Genomic DNA, 20010 nt, shown 5'->3' with positions numbered 1-20010 from the left:
CTTAATGTTATTCTCCACAGTTAGGGATTGATTGGATTGGGTTTGGGAATGTTAAACTACCACATATAGGTTGGTGGGATCAACTGTAAATATTTTGTGTCTAGATATTTTTGGCCATATATTAAATTCAGTAGCTTGAAGTCCTGACCAATTACTGTGACCAGTTACTGTCACTGACATCGTGTTTGTTTATGTTTCCTCTCTTAAGTTGCTGGGAGATGAGAAGGAGTGAATGGATCTGGTGGATTCTCAGACTTCCTGTTCTACTCTTCATTATAGTCAGTTCTTCCTTATGTTGATCTTTCTGTAAAAAAAAATGATTGCATGCTCCAAAAGCTTCCTTGTGATTGCTCTGGACACTAGCAGGTTGCTAAGGACACCAGAAGTTTGCATCCCATAATACAAGGACCTACAATCTACTGACCAAATGGTATTGGAAGTGCAAAGAGTGCAACACAAACCAGAAATGGAGAACATTTACCTTCACAGTACAAGTTGTATCTGTGAAATGTGTTGGTCACAAAGGTCAGGTGCAACGAGATTTCACGGTTTCTGGTTTGGATCACACTTTTTCAAGTTTCACTATAATTCCATGAAAATGGAAGGCCAGACAAGTCAGCTTCTTCCTTGTGTAAGGGGAATGTTGGTGCAGCACACTCTTTCCAACTGATTCCCCCAAACAACAGCCACCAGTCTCCGGCAATCACTTGACAGCCATTCACAGAAAGCTGTGGTGGATCTTTAGTATTAAAGTTTCTGTATGGCTGTAAATACTTAATCTTTTATGATGAGCATAGACACACTTTCACTTTAAGACATTATTAAAACTGTGGGTTATAATATATAATATATATATATAATATAATATAATTAACTATGGTTCCAGAAATGAGCCCAACAGGAAACAGTCACATCAAAAACAACAAAGCAGAGATCCAATAAAGAGTGTTTACACTGTAGCAAGGCAGCAGTTTCTAATAATTGTGTGAAAGCGTCGTTCATCCCAGGGAGCAGCGCCTGAAGCTGAAGCTCTGCCTGATTTGTTTTCCAGGTGAACTTGTTGTTCTTCCTGTGTATCCTAAAAATACTGGTGGCCAAGCTGAGGACACAAGACATGCCCGGCAATGAATTCAATCACTACAGGTGAGTGACTTCAGTTTTCTATTCCACAGAACTGTGAAATGATCCCAGTCAAAGCTAACCAAGCGCCTTGAGGCAATTGTTGTTGTGATTTGGCACTATATGAATAAAATAAAACCAAATTGAATTAAAGAAGCTGGGTGGTGCAAAACGTCGTTTCAATGAAACTTTTTACTCCAACGTTTGTTTGCTGAGGGCAAGAAATGAGATAGAGGACATACAAACAGCATACAAACTGTATGTGTGGGGTGGCTGTAGTTCAGGTGGTAGAGCAGGTCAGCCACGGTCAGTGGTTCGATCCCAGGCTGCTCCAGTCTGCATGTCAAGTATCCTTGGGCAAGATACCAACCCCATGTTGCTCTCCCATGCATCCATCAGAGTGAATGGTGCATGAATGTTAGATAGAGCACTTAAGAGCTTAGAAGAATGTGTGATTGGATGAATGAATTAGTTGTATAAAGTCCATTTACTAGAGATGGGAATCACCATACATCCCACGATACGATATTATTGCAATTTTTAAAAATATTTTGCGATATTCAGATTCTGTACATAAAGGTAAACTTTATCAATATTCATTTTCTCTAATATCAAAGTCTCACACTCAGTCTTTCTCTCATTTCAATTTTATTGTTGACAAACTGAACGGTTTGTATTACAGTCTAGTCCAACTTAACTGAATCAACCATCTGGTACAATTATAGCTATTCTGAACTATGCAGTTTATGAAAACTATGCAGCCCCTTCAGCAACTGAAGAATTTGAAAGTAAATTAAAACAAAATATAATTTTACATTAAATAAAAAAGTTTTAAACTTCATTAAAATAAAACATGTCTTAAATTAAAATAAGTAAACTGTCATGTTTATTGCTGCCATAAACAAGTTAAACACATTTGGACAGTGAAGGAATGTCAGGATTCTTGCTCAGAAAAAGGATCAACATGCTCTGAAGTCAGAGCACAAAAACCTTTTTGTAACAAAGTATCGATTTCTGCTGTCCCTGTATCCATACATTATTAGCAAACAAAATATCACCATGCTACACAGTATCGATTTTTTTCTCCCACCCCTAGTGATTATATTCACTGTTGCCTTTTGCTTTTTTTCAGCTCACCTAGCAGAAAATAAGAAAAGCCTCTTTTATTCAAAAAAATGCTCATGATTCAGTAACATTGATTAAACAGGTCCAGTGTTAGTATCACTACTAGGGATGCACCGATACCGATACTGGTATCGGGTATCGGGGCCGATACTGTAAAATGTGTGTGTACTCATACTCGTAAAAGTTAACCGATACCATGAACCGATACCAACTTATTTCATAAATCAGAGGGTGGCTGGTCATTTCTGTTGTAGTTTTTTAGATTGGCCACTAGGGGGACATCCCGCGCTAAACAGGCACAGGGTTAGGCGAGTGAGACTGGCGGCTCCAGATAAAAAAGAGAAACTGCAGGCTGCTGTAGCTAGGCTAAACAAAATGTCAGCAGTGTGGAACAGCCAACTTTAACTCAGGTTTTGGAAAAGCGATGAAAAATGTCAAGAGAAAATCCACGGGCAGTTAAAATAACAGAGGCTCTGACTCATTTTATCGCTCTGGATGACCAGCCAATGCCGGTCGTGGAAAACATAGGATTCTTCTCAGCATACTCGAGCTGCGATATGAAATGTATGTGTGTGTGTGTGTGTGTGGTAGAAGTATCGGTTTTTGTGCTCTGTATCGGCAAGTACTCAGATCCAAGTATCGGTATCGTATCGGTTTGAAAAAATTGGTATCGTTGCATCCCTAATCACTACTCAAATAAAAGTATGAAATATTACTCATACGTTTTAAATTTGCATTTAAACACCCATGTGATTTACTGATGGAGAAAGTAATTTGTGAATCCTTACATTAGCTTTACTTTGTAATAGTACCTGTGCACTTGCAGTTAACAGTGTAACACTAAACCTTTCAAATGCTCACAAATCTTTTTCTTTTTAGCACCTTAGATCTTAGTAACACCATAAATCTTCCACCTGAGTCAGAACGCTTGGAAAACCTTATGGTGACAAGAGGAAATGTAATTACATCAAGGCCTGTTCTAGGCTGGAAAGTAGCAAATGAACTGACACTTGGAGAGAAAAGTTTACTACAGGCATCATTCACCCATCCACACATGTTTGTACAATACTTTATTCTGTGGCTTTAAGTGTTTATTAACTATCTATGCAACTCCAGATAAACATAAAAGCACCAGCAGCACTTTTTTATTAGTAACTATAATGTGATTCCTGAATTTAGTGTTTGTTATAATTTTTTACATTGTAGACAAATGCAATATGATTACAGTAATGCATTACTTTGAGGGTTTATACACCACAGTAACCCCACCGTAAAAGGTGAGCTACTTCCCCACATAGCTCTAGCTGCATGTGTATAAGATCATTCAGGTCCTTCTTGACTATGTCGGGTTTCACCACTGTAGCAAGTGTTTGAAATGAGTTAGCCACTGGATTCCTTCATACTCCTGTCCAGTGTTGGTCAAGTTACTTGAACAAAGTAATCAGTAACTAATTACTGACTACTTCCCCCAAAAAGTAATCCCGTTACTTTACTGATTACTTATTTTCAAAAGTAATTAATTACTTAGTTACTTAGTTACTTTTTAAAAAACGATTTACAGCCTGAATAGGTGATAAAGTGATAGATCTTTCAGCCCAATTCTACTTTTTCTGCATAATCATCATACAAAATGTAATCAAATGGAAAAGTCTCTTTTTAAAACTTGTTTTATTCGTTTTAATCTTTTAACTTTATGCATCAAGCAAACATTTAATTATATGCAACATTCTCTGACTGGAAGAAATTAGTTTAACATTTAAACCTATTTTCTGCACGTTCCAGCTCATAAAATAAAATATTTTTTGTGTTTACACTCAGTCTTTCAAATAGATGCAAGTAAAACACAGCAGAAAATAAATAAAGTCAAAGACTAGCGGTCCTGTTGCTCTATTTTCACCTGTAAAGCAGGAGTGGGGTAGGCGGAGGGTTACCCTGGTGCAGGTGTGCAGCGGTCAGTGGAAGAATCCGCGAGTTTCTCTGTGAGTTTCCCATTACGTCGTAGCTACTCGGTGCTTGTTTGGAAGTTTAGGGGTTTTTCGCTGTAAAAAGAAGTTTTCTTCCCACGCACAACGGACACTAATGTTTTTGTCACTTTTTATGGAATCAAACTCAAAGTAAGGTCAGTACTTCCACGCTTTAAACGCTGCACGCTCATACTCTCTCTGCACTCGATATATGATCCATTGTTGATCTGCACACAGCTGTTGTCACGAACGTCGCACTCGCTTACGGACAGTCTTGCAAAAAAAAAAATCCTGGTTTTAGTAACGCAGTAACGCAGCGTTCCTACGGGAAAGTAACGGTAATCTAATTACCGTTTTTGCAATAGTAATCCCTTACTTTACTCGTTACTTGAAAAAAGTAATCGGATTACAGTAACGCGTTTCAAGTAACGCGTTACTGCCCATCTCTGCTCCTGTCACAGTAATAACAGTTGTGCTTTGTTCTTTTCTTTAAAGTGGGACTGATGGAGAAAATTTAAATCCAAAAGTTCTTAAGGTTCCTGATTTTAAGTCAGATCGTTGAATCTGAGCAATATGAACATGAACTTCATCCATTGGAGGATCAGATCATGTTGTTGGTGTTGGGGTTGAGGTGAGACTGCTTCATAACATAATCAGATCAAGCTGCTGAGGTGAATTTGTGCAGCTGAGCAGTTACGCCCTGTGTTGCAATTTGCAGCTAGATGTGTTATCTTATTTAAACTCGAATGCCCCGACTCACAGAACCCGGAGAACAAAACACATGTACGTTCATCCCGTTTGGTTCTTTTGCATCAGAATTATTGTCTAAAGGCGAGGAAAGATGCCCAACGAATTTACTTTACCAAATGGACCATCCCAGCCTTGCCGTAATGGTCTATTTGATTCACCTTTTATTGTTTATTTTATTTATTTTTTATTTTCACTTGCTAGATACACGACAGACTTGAATGAGGAAGAGAAAAGGGAGAAAGGAAGGGGGAGCGGAGAAGAGGGACGGGGATAAAGGGCAAAAAAACCAACTAAATAAGCAGACAAAAAAAATACATATATCAATCACCTGGATCACCTGTTGAGAAAGAAAAAAGAAAACAAGCAGAAGAAAACGAGAGTAATACAATAAACAACATCACGATGATCTATGTGAATATAACAGTAAATACTAAATATTAAACATTATTGTGCAGCACGTAAGATCGACAGCACAGTGTGCTTTGAGGTAGGAGCCAAAAAGGGTGTAGTTTGTGTGTGCGAGCACCTGTGTGTACACCTGTGAGCATGGACGCGCTTGCTTTTAAAAGGTTCCTTCATGTAATGATCTGCTAGAGGGTGTGGGGGGGGGGGGGGGGGGGGGGTGAATCGGTGTTGCGGAGTTTCTGTGTCACTCAACCTTTTGATCAAAATTTAAAAAATGTTAGCTTATATTCTAAAAATGTGTAAAAGGGCCGACATCTGCTTCAATTTTGTGTTTAAGTTTTTGATCACAGGTTTTTATTTTGTCCTTCATATCCCAGTGGTCTGTGTATTATTATTTGTCTGATATTTTCAAAGAGGTTTGTAGACTTTCTCACTTTACTTCTAACGGTTCATACGCTGTTATTCTTCAAACAACAGGAAACTTGCCAAGTCATCCTTCCTCCTGGTGTCGCTCTTTGGCTTACACTACATTCTCTTTGCTTTCCTTCCACACAAAGTCCGCGGCAGGACCTATGAAATCTGGAACTTTATTGAGCTGGCTTTTGCTTCTACTCAGGTACAGTAAAGCCACCTGTAAGCTGTTGTCTAATCACCACCTTTAATTTTCTCCTAACACAGAAGTCTATTTGTACACGGCAGGAACATTGTTGTGTATTTGAACAGTGCGTTTGATTCTGCAGTGAAGTTCTTTAAAGAATCATTTGCTGCATTCAGCAGCTTCGTTGTATGAGAGACCAGAACAGGAAGCTTCTAAAAATATCCACATGCACTAACAGCAGCCTGTCAGTTATGTTTCTGTACGTGTTGTTTCAGGGATTCGTCGTAGCGCTTCTGTACTGTTTCCTGAACGCGGAGGTAAGGTTTATTTTTCCCTTTATACCCATGAAACATTATGTTGTCAGCAGTGCGGTGGGTGTACCATCCATCCTAGAAACAACCTAGAAATATTCAGGCTGTAATGAGGGTTTTTTGTATAACTTTTATATAATTTGATCAGTGCCAGACAACTGTGTTATAACAGACACGTGACATTAGTGACAGTAACTGGCTGTTTTATTTATGACTCTCTTTACATTTCAAACATCATCAAAGTTGCATTAATTTATGAAGTTTATCTTTTTGAACAGAACACAGTGTATCATCAGTTGAAATAAATATGGCTGTCCAACTTTAAAAATGACTGAACACATTAGGTAAACAGCTGGCACAGAAACAAACACTGCATTTATATTTAATTGCAAAAGATTCCTAGAAGAAAGCACTTTGATTCATTCAGTACAGACGAAACAAACAGTCGTCCAAGTTTTTCTTAATGAGCTTACACAAAGGCAGGCCCAGATCGACATGTACAATAACAATGAGATCTTCACTATTTGTAACAACTGTCACTTTGCCTGGAACCACTGCATGTGTGGACTGCAGGCATCATAACATTTTTCTATAAATAAATAAAAACTAAAATTGTCCAAACTGGCCATTTAATAAAGAATCACAAGGTTAAGGTTCTTTGATAGTCTTGGTTTCAGTGTTAATTTTTCTCAGGCTCATACAACATCTTTCCCCGTGTACACCAGGAATTTTTTACAGTTTAAATTCAACTTACTGTTGAACCTCCTGAAGTTTTGGCACTTTTACACCAGTCAGTACACAAGACACTGCTGACATGATTAGTTCTTGAAAAATCAAATGGAAAATAATAATAATAATAATAATAATAATAATAATAATAATAATAATAATAACAATAATAACAATAACAACAACAATAATAACAATAATAACAATAATAATAATAATAATAATAATAATGATAATAATAATAACAATAATAACAATAACAACAACAACAATAACAATAATAACAATAATAACAATAATAACAATAACAACAACAACAATAATAACAATAACAACAATAATAATAATAACAATAATGATGATAATAATAATAATAACAATAACAACAATAATAATAACAATAATAACAATAACAACAACAATAATAATAATAATAATACTGATAATAATAATAATAATAACTAGGGCTGTGCGATATGACCCGATATAAGGCATTTATCATCCCGACAACAATATATAATAACAAAAGTTCTACATTTTCTGTAAATTCTGCGAATCTCGGGCAACTCGACTTGCGTGAAGTGTTTTCAGCTGAGCGTCGTGTAGCTGGACTCAAGCATTACATAAGTTGAAACGGCCTCAATTTTCTTTGTGAGTATTTATTACATGCGTGCTGCGGGGAAAAGCCTGTTCTCAGCTCTTTTTTTTCCTTCTTTTTTTTTAGCACCTGACGGCTCTTTTTAGCTTCTCATTTGTAAATACTCTGCATTCATGTGATTCTGTTTATTTTGAAAAATCTCAACAGGATCTTCAGCTTTATTGTGAAAGGTTTATGTGGAAATAAACAGCGGACGGCGGAGCCATGCGATGGTTTTACCATCGTTGTTGCTAACGACAACGCATAAAAACAGTCGTTTGTCCGTCCGTAGTGTGGTTATATTAAATATAAGAAAAAGAGAGAGCGTCTTGAAACTCTACAGTGACCATCAAAACGATAAAATAAATATTACCGTAAACAGTTTATTTTGCGAAACAAACAATAGCGTAATTTGAAACGATAGACGTTTTCATATCATCATCCGATATATGTGGTTATATCGAACAGCCCTAATAATAACAACAATAATAATAAACCCATATGGTAATTAATATGTAATATCTGGGAACACTTGGCTTTTAATTTTATGGCCAAGAAGTGAGGATCTGGTGCAATTTAAAAGTTTAAATCCACAGAAAACATTTCTTCTTTATCCCCATTCTGACTGTGTTTAATCTTAAAATATAACTTTTCCCCAGTGTAGCAATAATTAATAGCAATAATTGTTCTCCAGGTGCAGAACGAGATCCAGAGGAGGTGGCGGAGGTGGAAGATGAAGCACCGCGTGCAGTTGGAGTACAGGAGGAAGTGCGGCAGCATGAGCCAGAGCGGGGGTGGCCCCACCAGCATCGCTCTTCTATTTAAATCAGCCTCCACACCCGAGTCTGGTCTGGTGTAGCGTGATACGAGGCTCCTCAGCGAGAGAAATACAAGATGATGTCTTCTCCACTTTAGACACAAATGTGTGCAAAGAAGGCAGAGCAACGTATCTGAAATTCAATTTCAGATGATATATATATATATATATATATATATATATATATATATATATATATATATATATATATATATATATATATATATATATATATATATATACAATCCTCATACACTCACATGTTAAAATATCCAGGTAAATGCCACTGAACGGGATGTTTGCATCATGACACAACAAATGTAGTACTATATATATATATATATAGTTTCCCATTCATAACTGTACAGTGTGTAAATTATGAAACATCATTATTTGGATATTGATAAGTATCCAAATAATTCTCTTCAGTGTCAGCCAGTTTCTGTTGGCTCGGCCTGACCTCTGCTGAAGCAGGACACTGAGTGGACCTCTCCTGTTTGTTGTTTGAATATTTTAATTATCTGATGAATGATAATGCTGCTGAATATGAAGTCAGTTCTGTGGTTTTAGGAAGTAGAACTCTAGTATTTTATCTTTCTTAGCACTAGTTATATATAATATGTTGCAACATGCAGGATCTTGTTAATGTTATATGAGAACTTGCAAAATAAAATGTGAGAATGTGTAAAACATGTTGAAAAAAATTAAATGTTAATGTAACAAGTGTCACCTGGCAGTTTGTTGCTCTGTGCCAGGTGATTGGCTGAAGAGCTGTGAAAAGGTAGTGGGTGTGTGGGGTGAGGTCAGCGCTCTTCTGTGGAAAAAACAGAGGCGATTAATTGACTCGGGTGCGAGTGGGTCTACTGTCGGTAAGAGATCATGTGTTATTGTAGGTGCCCATTTTTAATGTGTGTCGTTGGACTTTTGTAGTGTGACCACGAGTTTTAATGGAAGAATTGATCAAGCCCTAGATCGACTGCGTGCAGGGAGACTGATCAATATTGTAGGTATGTTGAGTGTTTTAGCTTTGTGATTTTGAATGGTTTCATAAAATTGATATTTTATTGGGTAATATTTTAATCGATAGTGTTGTTTGTGTTTTTCAGCTGTGCTGTCTCTGATGTCCTTTTTTTCGTTCTTTTCATTGATTTGTAATTTTGTTTTGGTTGTCCATCCAGCTGTAAAGACGGTTATTGATTGGGAGTGAGTTGTGTAAGGGCGGACTAACCTCCTTCTTTGTTTTTTTGTTTATTTGTTTGTGCCACTTCCCTTTATATTCCAGATTACAGGTCATGCATAGCGCTGCTTCCCAGCTGTGCTGAGACCCGTCTAAATGGGTGTAACGGTTTGCAGTGTTGTGTAATTTTCACACCATTTGTGGTAAAGCTCATGTGCAGCTGGGATATCAGCAGGATGTGTTGTAAGTCCTGTCTGGAAATAACTGGGAATTTGTATGTTTAATTAATGTAATAAATAAATGATCAATTTATTTCTTTGCCCCGTTTACTCATCCCTTGTCCTCGGTTACATTTTGGCGCTGTTACGAACAGGATTCAAGGGAGTGGCCATTTTGGTTTTTTGGGTTTTTTTGTAAGGGCAGCAGGGAGAGGTTTGTAAGATTGGAGCGAAGGAGCAGCCAGGTCTCGATCGCCATCATGGAGGGAAGCGAGCAACAAACAATGGCCCAACGTATACAGGAGTTGGAGAATGAACTTAGACTTGAAAACAGCATCTGTGGGTACAGAGAGGCCCTCGACGTCAACAGGAGCTACAGGAAGTGAATCAGAGACTGTGAGACCCAATCCTGTGGTATATGTTCAACAGGATAGAAAGTTGCCCTTATTTTCAGAGAAGTTGGACAATATGGGCTCACTGACTCTAGATGAGTGGACTGAGCAAATGAGAGACTTTGTGCACACGAGAGGCAGAACAGAAAAAGAGCAAGCTCAAATGATTTTTAACCATTTAGAGGGTACCGCACGCACTGAGATAAAGTTTTTACCAAAAGAACAGAAAGAAAATGTTGAGAAGATTTTTGATACACTGAAAGAAACTTACAGCTGCTTAGATTCCCACATTTCTTTGCAACGCAGATTTTTCAATCGTAAACAATTAGAAGGTGAGTCTTTAATTTTCTTTTCTCCTTCTCTGATGGCTTTAATGGACCAGATTATTAAAACGGATGAGGAAGTTTTGTGATGATGTTAGAGATCAGACACTGAGGATCAGGCTGAGAGATTTGATTAATGCCAATCCACAGTGGACGATTCGTGAGGCGAGAGCCGAAGCGACCAGGTGGATGGCACAGTATGAGAATCAGCCTTTTAGGTCCAGATATAATCAGTCTGTTTCAGTCTCTGCAGATATGCAAGCTTCATGTGAAAGTGTAGATTGTAGAACATCAGAATATGCTGAGTTGGTGTCCCTTTTTAAAGCCCAACAGTGAATGGTAAACCCATTTGTTTTAGGTGTGAGCAAATTGGACATATTGCCCGATTTTGCCCGACATTACCCAATTCTGATGGAAATCAGCATGAAACAGCAGCTAGGGCTGATGGCCAAACTACTAGGGCGGCGGAAAACTAGTACCCACCAGTGCACAGAGCCACACACTGGTGGGAGGGTTGCAAGGCTCCAATAGAGATTGACAGACCACGTGACTTTCGCGCATTGCATGCCGGGAACTCGTGGCAAAACAATCCAAGTACCGCATCAAATGCAAGCATTTGCAGCACCGCAAAACATTCATTCTCCGGTTCCAATAAATTCTTGGTTTTTCTTTGCCCCCCAAAAAGGTTATGTACAAAACGAAGGAGAACAATGCCGGTCCGTACAAAGACAGACTTGATGAAAAGTCAAAGAAAAGATATGAGGAAAAAATCAAAGGAGTGAAAGGGTTAGACCCTTACGAGCACACAGAGTGGACAAAATACGTTAGCGTGCTGCTAACTTTCACCACGCTCATATTTATAATTATACGCTTCTTGGTGTGAGTGCATACACTCATGAAGTTTAGTAACTTCAGGTCGCTGCAACAAGCCCAGGAACAGTTTACTGACGGATGGGTACAGGACCTTGAAATGCACCGTGTAGAACGAAAGACCATCGTACGTATCATAAGTTTACCTCACAAATCGTCTTCATAAATACACATTCGTTAACCGTTTATTAATAGGACATTTGAGCTCAACGGTAATTAATTAGTAGTGGAAATAATTTCTGGTTCATTACAGAAATGTAACAGTGACAATAATATTGTATGCTGTAATCATACTGGGCAATTAGTGATACAAAAAAACTGTTTTACCCTGTGAATAAAAGTACATGTTTTTGTCAATGTACCATGGTAATAACAGAAGCGAAACGCAATATTGTGTCAGGACAATTCACTATTTATGCACAACAAACAAAGGAGCATAGCGCGACAATTACTGTTCAGCGCCAGACTTGCTTGTAACCTATATCACCAATTATGTTATGAAAAATGACGTATTAACTACAACAGAAGACTGACCTTTGTGGAAATGCTTGGAGTAGACTAACCTGTGAGCTGGATGTTCTGGGACGTTATATTTTGTCTTTGAATGGCTGTAATCCAGGCCATCCGTCGCCTCTTCCTTACTTCGGAAACATGGCTGAAACAATTTCTCTTCAACGACGTAATCCGATAAAAAAAAAACGATCTCTTTACCCGTCGGCTTCCCGTGGCTGTCATGCGACCGGCTATTGCAGTTAATAATACAACAGCTTCTTGACAGTTTTTGTGTTTCTTTTTATCGCTGTATAACTGAGTTCAATTGAAAGCCTGCGTGCGCTAGTACCTCTTGCCACGAGTTCCCAGAATTCTTTGCGGTTTTACCCCTGAATGACGTCACATTTTCAATCTCTATAATGTAGAACTCAGTCATCTAGTTGGTGAATGCTTGGAAGGGGAGGTTGATTTGGGTGGGGTTATTCTCTCATGTTTGCTGGACACAGGGTCCATGGTCACAACAATCACAGAAAGCTTTTTTAAAGCTTTTCTCATCTCAGAGATGAAAAGCTTAAAGATTGGTTGGTTGGGACTTAAAGCAGCCAATGGTCTACAAATTCTTTATTCTGAGTTGGATGTTACAATCCTGGGAATTCACCTACCGCGTCGAGGGGTGTTGATTGTGGGAGATCCAACAGATAGCCACATGGCACAGAAAAGACATCTGTACCTGGTGTGTTAGGAATGAATGTACTGAACCCCCTGTACTCTGAATTGTGTAAACAATATGGTTCTGATCTCTGGGAGGCTCCAGTTTTGAAGACTGCGCCACGTGGTTGGAGAAGAGCGTTGAGATACTGCCAAATGATGGAGGCCATGGCAAATTCTCCTGAACCCATCGTGTTAGATACAGGGTAAGAAGTTATGTTCCTGTTACCTGTCCAAAGATGCCTGTGAATACACCCATTGACCTCTTGATTGAACCCCTCGGGCCTGATGATGGTTTTCTCCCAGAAGGCTTATTGGTGTCTCCTTCATTGGTAAAGGGAGAAGGAGGGGAGGCTTTTGTTCTAGTTACTAATGTGGGTAAAACTGATGTCTGGTTGACACCTCGTCGGGTGATTGCTACAGTTCAACTGGCCAGTGTGCTAGCAGAGGGTAATTCTAAAATACAGGTCTCTGTATTGCTCAGTGTCGCTAAACGGGTGTAACGGTTTGCAGTGTTGTGTAATTTTCACACCATTTGTGGTAAAGCTCATGTGCAGCTGGGATATCAGCAGGATGTGTTGTGAGTCCTGTCTGGAAATAACTGGGAATTTGTATGTTTAATTAATGTAATAAATAAATTATCAATTTATTTCTTTGCCCCGTTTACTCATCCCTTGTCCTCGGTTACATTTTGCCGTTGTTACGAAAAAACGTTTTGCAAAGGTGTTGACTGGTATTTGCACAAATATACAGAAAGCTGCAAAGTTCTAATTTTACTGAATTTTTTGCAGCTTTAAACCTCAACTCTACGATTATAACCTCTCAGTTCAATGAATACAACCATTCAACATCTCCAGCTTGCACAGTCTGCAGCAAAGTGTTTAGCTTCTAGGATGAAATTTAGCACCCCAAGTCTGAGATGGAAAAAGATAGCGTGCACTCGCCAGGTTGGAAAGTTATTTCCAAATATCTAAGAATCTGGGATTCAACTCCATTTTATTTATATAGCACAAAGCACAACAACAGTTGATTAAGGCACTTTATATTGTCAGGTAAAGACCCTACAATGACACAAAGCTCCCCTTAAACAGGAAGAAACGTCCAGCGGAACCAGACTCAGGGAGGGGCAGGGCCAATTGATATTATTCACAAGTGAGAATGGAGCAGGACAGATAAAGGGATGTGTCCGAGTCTGTTGTGGTGAACAGAGAGCTAATCATTAAAGTAAGTCTACATTCCCTCACATATGGCCACAAGCTGTAGGTAGTAAAATGTTCCAGCTGTGTCCTACTGGAAGGAGACTCTGGGGCAGACCCATGACATTACAACTTGATGAGATTACAACTCTTGGCTGGCTTGGGAACTCACTGAGTGAGTAAGGTTTGGGTATCTCTGCTTAGACAGCTAGCCTTGCAGCTATGCAGCCATTTGATTAAAAACTTAGGGACTTATAACCATTTCACTATGAAATAACTCTCTAATAGCTCTCCTCTTGGATACGAGATTGTGGATACAAGCAGCAGCAATGAGCTTCCTCTGAAGAGTGGCTGGCCTCTCCCTTAGAGATAGGGTCAGAAGTTCAGTCATCCGGGAGGGGCTCAGAGTAGAGCCGCTGCTCCTCCACATCGAAAGGAGTCAGCTGAGATGGTTCGGGTATCTGATAAGGATGCCTCCTGGGCGCCTCCTGGGTAAAGTGTTCCGGGCATGTCCCACCGGGAGGAGGCCCCGGGGCAGATCTAGGACGCGCTGGCGAGATTATATCTCTCGGCTGGCCTGGGAACGCCTTGGTGTTCCCCCGGACAAGCAGAAGGAGGTGGCCTGGGAGAGGGAGGTGTGGGCTTTTCTGCTTAGGCTGCTGCCCCCGCGACCCGGCCCTGGATAAGCAGAAGAAGATGGATGGATGGACTCTCTTGTGAATCACCTACTGATTATATTCACAGTATTTGTTCACTGAACAAACACTTCTTTAGGGATTTGCTACCTTAGCTTAGCTCATAGTCAACTCGCTAGCAAGATGGCCTCATTTTCCTGCTCAGTTTGGCAGATTTTAGCCTCCTTTTGTAATAATGTAATAAATGTACCATTTTTACAGTTCTGCTCACTGAATTGGAGAATTGGAAAATACTGTAGCTAATCAGGCCCCTGTAGTCAGTTTGGACTAACGTAGTTTAGCCACCATTAGCTTCCCCCCCCAGGAGATTGTCCCAAGCAGCCAGGAAAACCGGCTGGATTACGGTGAGGAGGAAGCATAGTCCTAAACAGAAGCCCCTGGTACACCACCAATCTATTCATGTCTCTAATTGTTTTTGCCCACTAGGAGAATACTTTGGTTATTTGCAATTCTGTTTTGAGTCTTATGAAGTTAGCCATACAGTCAGGATTGTGCAAGGGGCGAGAGCAGGCAAGACTGAATGAAATTACAATTTACATTTTCATCCGGTTACATCAATCAAAGTTTGCTAAAATTAACAATAATCAGTGCGTGTAACACTTGTCAGTTACCATGGAGTCACTGCCAAAGGTGGGAAGTAATGAAGTACAAATACTTCGTTACTGTATTTAAGTAGAATTTTCAGGTATCTGCACTTTACTTGAGTAGTTTTTTTCTGATAACTTTTTATAATTACTCCCTACATTTTTATACAAATATCTGTACTTTCTATTCCTTAGATTTTCAAAACAGGCTCGTTACATTCGTTTAATGCATCTGAGGGGAGTTATTATTTCAGCATTCAAACCTCCGAGTGATCTGATCCTAAACAGTAACATGTTCATGTGTTAATCACCAGGAGATGATGCATGAAAACAGATGAAAGAGGCAAAACTGTGTGCCTTAGTCAGTCTCCATCAGCGTAACAAACATCAGCAAACACACAAACTGTTCGTGTGCAGTCTGTCGCACAATGTGTTGCAAACTAAAGGTCCAGCTGCTGTATTTTAAAGAAAACTAACTAAAGAAAGATGGAACAGGAAGAGGAGAGCTTAGATTTAAAGGTGAGGGCTGCTCAGTGGAAATGTGAAGCTTACATGTTAGTCCTTAAATCAAATATTGGGCCTGTACATGAAACATTGTGTTTTTTATATTGCGAAACACAGTGCAAAACAATCTCAGCTAGACTAACTGTGTTATTTAAAGGCTGCATGAAAATCCTCTGCAGGTTAGTGCAGGATAAACAGGTCAGTCTGCTGCACTGTGATGGATTTACAGTAAAGAGCAGAGTCAAGTCGCATCAAGTCCTGCAGGTTTCAGTGTTTCCCCACCAGCTGAATCCCACTCGAACCCTTTTCCTACTCATTTTCCTGTTTAGAGGAAACGTCACTCTCTAATGTAGGCAACAGAAAATAGAGCTATTTTTATTTTCCTGATGTTCTGCTTAATGATTCAAGCTGAGTAGCTTTAATTAGAAACAGTATTTAGAGTGAAAATAAGGTTTGCATTCCTATCTACAATATTATTTTATTATTACATTAATATAGCACAAGGTTCAGTTAGTTTGGCATAGAAATAGGTGGTAGAAATGTTCATTGTAGAGCTGTTTCTTACTTTCTTGCTTTGAGTATATTTCAAAGCCAGTGCTTCAACTTTTACTAGAGTATTTTTAACTCTAGTACAGACATTAAAGTAAAGACATTCTGTACAGTGGTCCCTCGCTATAATGTGGTTTACCCTTCGTGGCCTCAATGATGTTTTTGTTGTGCAATTTTGCATGCTTTTTTTTTTAACAGGGCATTGTGTTCTGCGTCAGAGAAAAAAGTAAAGAAAAGCATCTCTGGGCCCAGGCAGGAACCAGAGATGCTCTACAAACTGTTTTGTTCCCAACTGACACATCGTTAGTTGTGTGTTGATGTCTTTGAGCCCGAGTCTATATCTGCCCATAGCAATTCAATTCAATTCAATTTTATTTATATAGCGCCAAATCACAACAAAAGTTGCCTCAAGGCACTTCATAGATACAGAGAAAAACCCAACAATCATATGACCCCCTATGAGCAGCACTTTGGCGACAGTGGGAAGGAAAAACTCCCTTTTAACAGGAAGAAACCTCTGGCAGAACCAGGCTCAGGGAGGGGCGGGGCCATCTGCTGTGATTGGTTGGGGTGAGAGAAGGAAGACAGGATAAAGACATGCTGTGGAAGAGAGACAGAGATTAATAACAGATATGATTCAATGCAGAGAGGTCTGTTAACACATAGTGAGTGAGAAAGGTGACTGGAAAGGAAAAACTCAATGCATCATGGGAATCCCCGGCAGCCTACGTCTATTGCAGCATAACTAAGGGAGGATTCAGGGTCACCTGGTCCAGCCCTAACAGGAAAGTTTTAAGCCTAATCTTAAAAGTAGAGATAGTGTCTGTCTCCTGAATCCAAACTGGAAGCTGGTTCCACAGAAGATGGGCCTGAAAACTGAAGGCTCTGCCTCCCATTCTACTTTTAAATACTCTAGGAACAACAAGTAGGCCTGCAGAGCGAGAGCGAAGTGCTCTAATAGGGTGATATGGTACTACAAGGTCATTAAGATAAGATGGGGCCTGATTATTTAAGACCTTGTATGTGAGGAGCAGGATTTTGAATTCTGGATTTAACAGGAAGCCAATGAAGGGAAGCCAAAACAGGAGAAATAACACAAGAGGACCCATGCAGTGGGCAGTCCTCTTCAGGTGTCTCTGTGTCAGACCTGTGCACATCGAGCTCATTGAGTCTTTAGATAATCCAGATTTAAAAATGCAAACAGAAGGTTTATAGTGAAGTACATACACCCTAATATGGGATCTTCCAAACTCACACATGAGGTGCACATAACATTGTTGGTTGAGATCACAGCCATTGTGAACAACTGACCACTTGTGCCTGTGTCCAGGGATCCTACAGATTCACACCTGTTTCATTGCTTACTCAGAAAGTAGATCCATGTGATCCAAGTTTGACCATAAAGACAAAAGTGTCACAGGGTCCAAAACTTGTCTCATACACTCAAACTGTTCTATGACGTCATCAGAGACTATCACCTTGTTCCTCTTCTTAGTTCTATGAAGCGCCTTGAGGCATCTTTTGTTGTGATTTGGCGCTTTATAAATAAAATTGAATTGAATTAAATTGAGTTCTTCTTTACCACAGCCATTAAGTTTTTTTTCACAAAACCCACCACATCCTGTCATTCTGCATTTCTGTGTAGACAATTGTTACTTACTTAGCACTTAGTTCCTCGTACGCCAGGCAGCGCATCGGGCAGCTAGTGATCTCCATCAATGTCGGTCAGCAGCGACTGCTTCAGCTTCGTCCCAGGCAATGTCGACAGTTCTCAACTCGTCCATGAATGTTCGACGCCATGTGGTCTTTGGTCGGCCTTGCTTTCGCTTGCCACTGCGTGGACGCCATGTCATGGCAATCTTAGCTGGGCGATGAGGGGGTAGGCGTAAAATATGGCCCGCAAAGCAGAAGCGCCTTTCTGCAACAACATCGGCTAATGGGCGGGTGCCTGCTCTTCGTAGGACCTCCTCATTTGTTATTCGGTCCCGGTAGGAAATTCTCAGGATTCGCCGCAGGCCACGTTGTTGAAGCACGTTCAGGTGTTGAATAATTGCACTTGTTGAGCGCCAGGTTTCACTAGCGTAAAGTGCAGTAGGGAAGACGATAGAGTTCAGTAGTCTGATCTTGACCCTAACATTCAGGGAGGTCGAGTTCCAAATAGGTTGGAGACGTCGCAGGACGCCTTCCCTACTCTGGCGTCGACATCCCGATCAGAGACCCCGTCATTCGAGATGATGCTGCCAAGATATGTAAAATTCTCCACCTCTTCAGCACGTTGTTGGTCGACCATGACAGGAATGCGGGCACGTGCATAGCCAACTCGGAGTACCTTGGTTTTTTTGGCGCTGATTCTTATTCTGTAGACAATTGTTATCCTTTATTTATCCAGGTAAACGTCTCAATGAGATTGAAATTGTTTCCATACCAAAACACAGATAAGCAGAAAACAATCCAAGTAGAGTTTTATAGATATAAAAAACAACCAATGGGGAAGTCTCTGGATACGCAAAAATAGCCCCTTAGCAACAGGACACAACAGTGGTTTACACAGTCAGTAATAAAATGTAAGGCACAAATTGTTATTAAATTTACAATAATGGATTACACAGCATTCATCACGGTAAATGTCTTTCTGAAAGTGCTGTAACTAATTAGAACTAATGCTAAGCCACATCCAAGTCTTTATGGCCTCTAATTTTCTGCTTCTACTTTCAGCTAAAACTGAGCTTATTGGCCCAGTATGGTATCCAATTAGATTCCTGCTCTGGGTGACATTACCTTGGGTTACTAATAGCCTGTAATTTGTAATTATCAGGACATCCTAAAAGTCTCCTTTATCTCTGATATTTGGCTTCTCTTCATTGGCTCCCTGTTAAATCCAGGATCAAAATTTAAATCCTTCCCATGATGCTGCACCATCGAGAGCGTCCTGACGGCAAACATCTGCACCTGGTTTGGGAACTGCACCAAGCAGGACAGACGAGATCTGCAAAGAGTGATGCGCTCAGCCGAACGCAGCATTCAATCAGAGCTCCCTGACCTGCTGTCCATCTACACCAAGCGGTGCAAGTCCAAAGCTAGGAAGATTATGATGGACCTCTCCCATCCCAACAATGGACTCTTCTCACTGTTGAGGTCTGGGAAGCGCTTCCGCTCCCTTAAGGCCAAAACAGAGAGAATGAGGAGGAGCTTCTTCCCCCAGGCTATTCAGCCCTGAACCAGGTGTAGGACTGGACTCTCACACACATCGCATCACCACACGCACCACCACACACTTCCTATAATCCTATAATTCCTATAATTTATAATCTTGATAATCTCTTTCTGCTATTTGCACTTTTTTTTTTTACTGTAAATTTCTAAGTTAATTTGTAAATTTTGTAGTAACCTGTAAATTGTAAATACTGTAAAACTTTTTTCTGTCATTTAATGGTCGGGCATTGTACAGCTACAAGCATTTCACCCCCATGTCATACTGTGTATGATTGTGTGTGACAAATAAAATTTGAATTTGAATACATAATAATAATAATGATAATAATAATCAGGCCCCATAACTTTATACTTTATCACCCTATTAGAGCAGCTCACTCTTAGACTGGGGGCTTACTTATGATTTGGGTATTTCAATGTAGAATGGGAGGCAGCGCCTTCCTCGTCTTCCTCCACTCCAGCCTGGTTCTGCTGGAGGTTTTTTCCTGTTAGGCAGTTTTTCCTTCCCACTGTAGCCAAAGCTCATGATGGGGTTTTCTCTCTTTTCTTTGCAATAAAAAGCGCCTTGAAGCGACTGTTGTTGTGATTTGGTGCCATATAAGTAAAATTAAATTGAACTGAACAAATACTAAAA

General features: G+C 39.8%; 1 protein-coding gene across 1 annotated transcript in view; it reads left to right on the top strand.

Annotated features, from left to right (window-relative positions):
- The window catches only part of sctr (secretin receptor), a 28993-nt gene extending 20454 nt beyond the window's left edge, over nucleotides 1–8539 (top strand). The window contains exons 9-13 of the mRNA XM_035914642.2: nucleotides 209–278; nucleotides 1052–1143; nucleotides 5841–5979; nucleotides 6237–6278; nucleotides 8333–8539. Coding sequence (XP_035770535.2) covers nucleotides 209–278; nucleotides 1052–1143; nucleotides 5841–5979; nucleotides 6237–6278; nucleotides 8333–8497 — 508 coding nt within the window. The 3' untranslated portion in view covers nucleotides 8498–8539. The remainder of the gene's footprint in view (nucleotides 1–208; nucleotides 279–1051; nucleotides 1144–5840; nucleotides 5980–6236; nucleotides 6279–8332) is intronic.
- Nucleotides 8540–20010: the final 11471 nt, after the last annotated feature.

This window comes from Neolamprologus brichardi, chromosome 16 (assembly GCF_056152115.1).
Source record: "Neolamprologus brichardi isolate AB-2024 chromosome 16, ASM5615211v1, whole genome shotgun sequence".
Lineage (NCBI taxonomy): Eukaryota > Metazoa > Chordata > Actinopteri > Cichliformes > Cichlidae > Neolamprologus > Neolamprologus brichardi.
The sequence above is the reverse complement of the archived record's forward strand: the minus strand, read 5'-3'. Positions and strand labels throughout refer to the sequence as shown.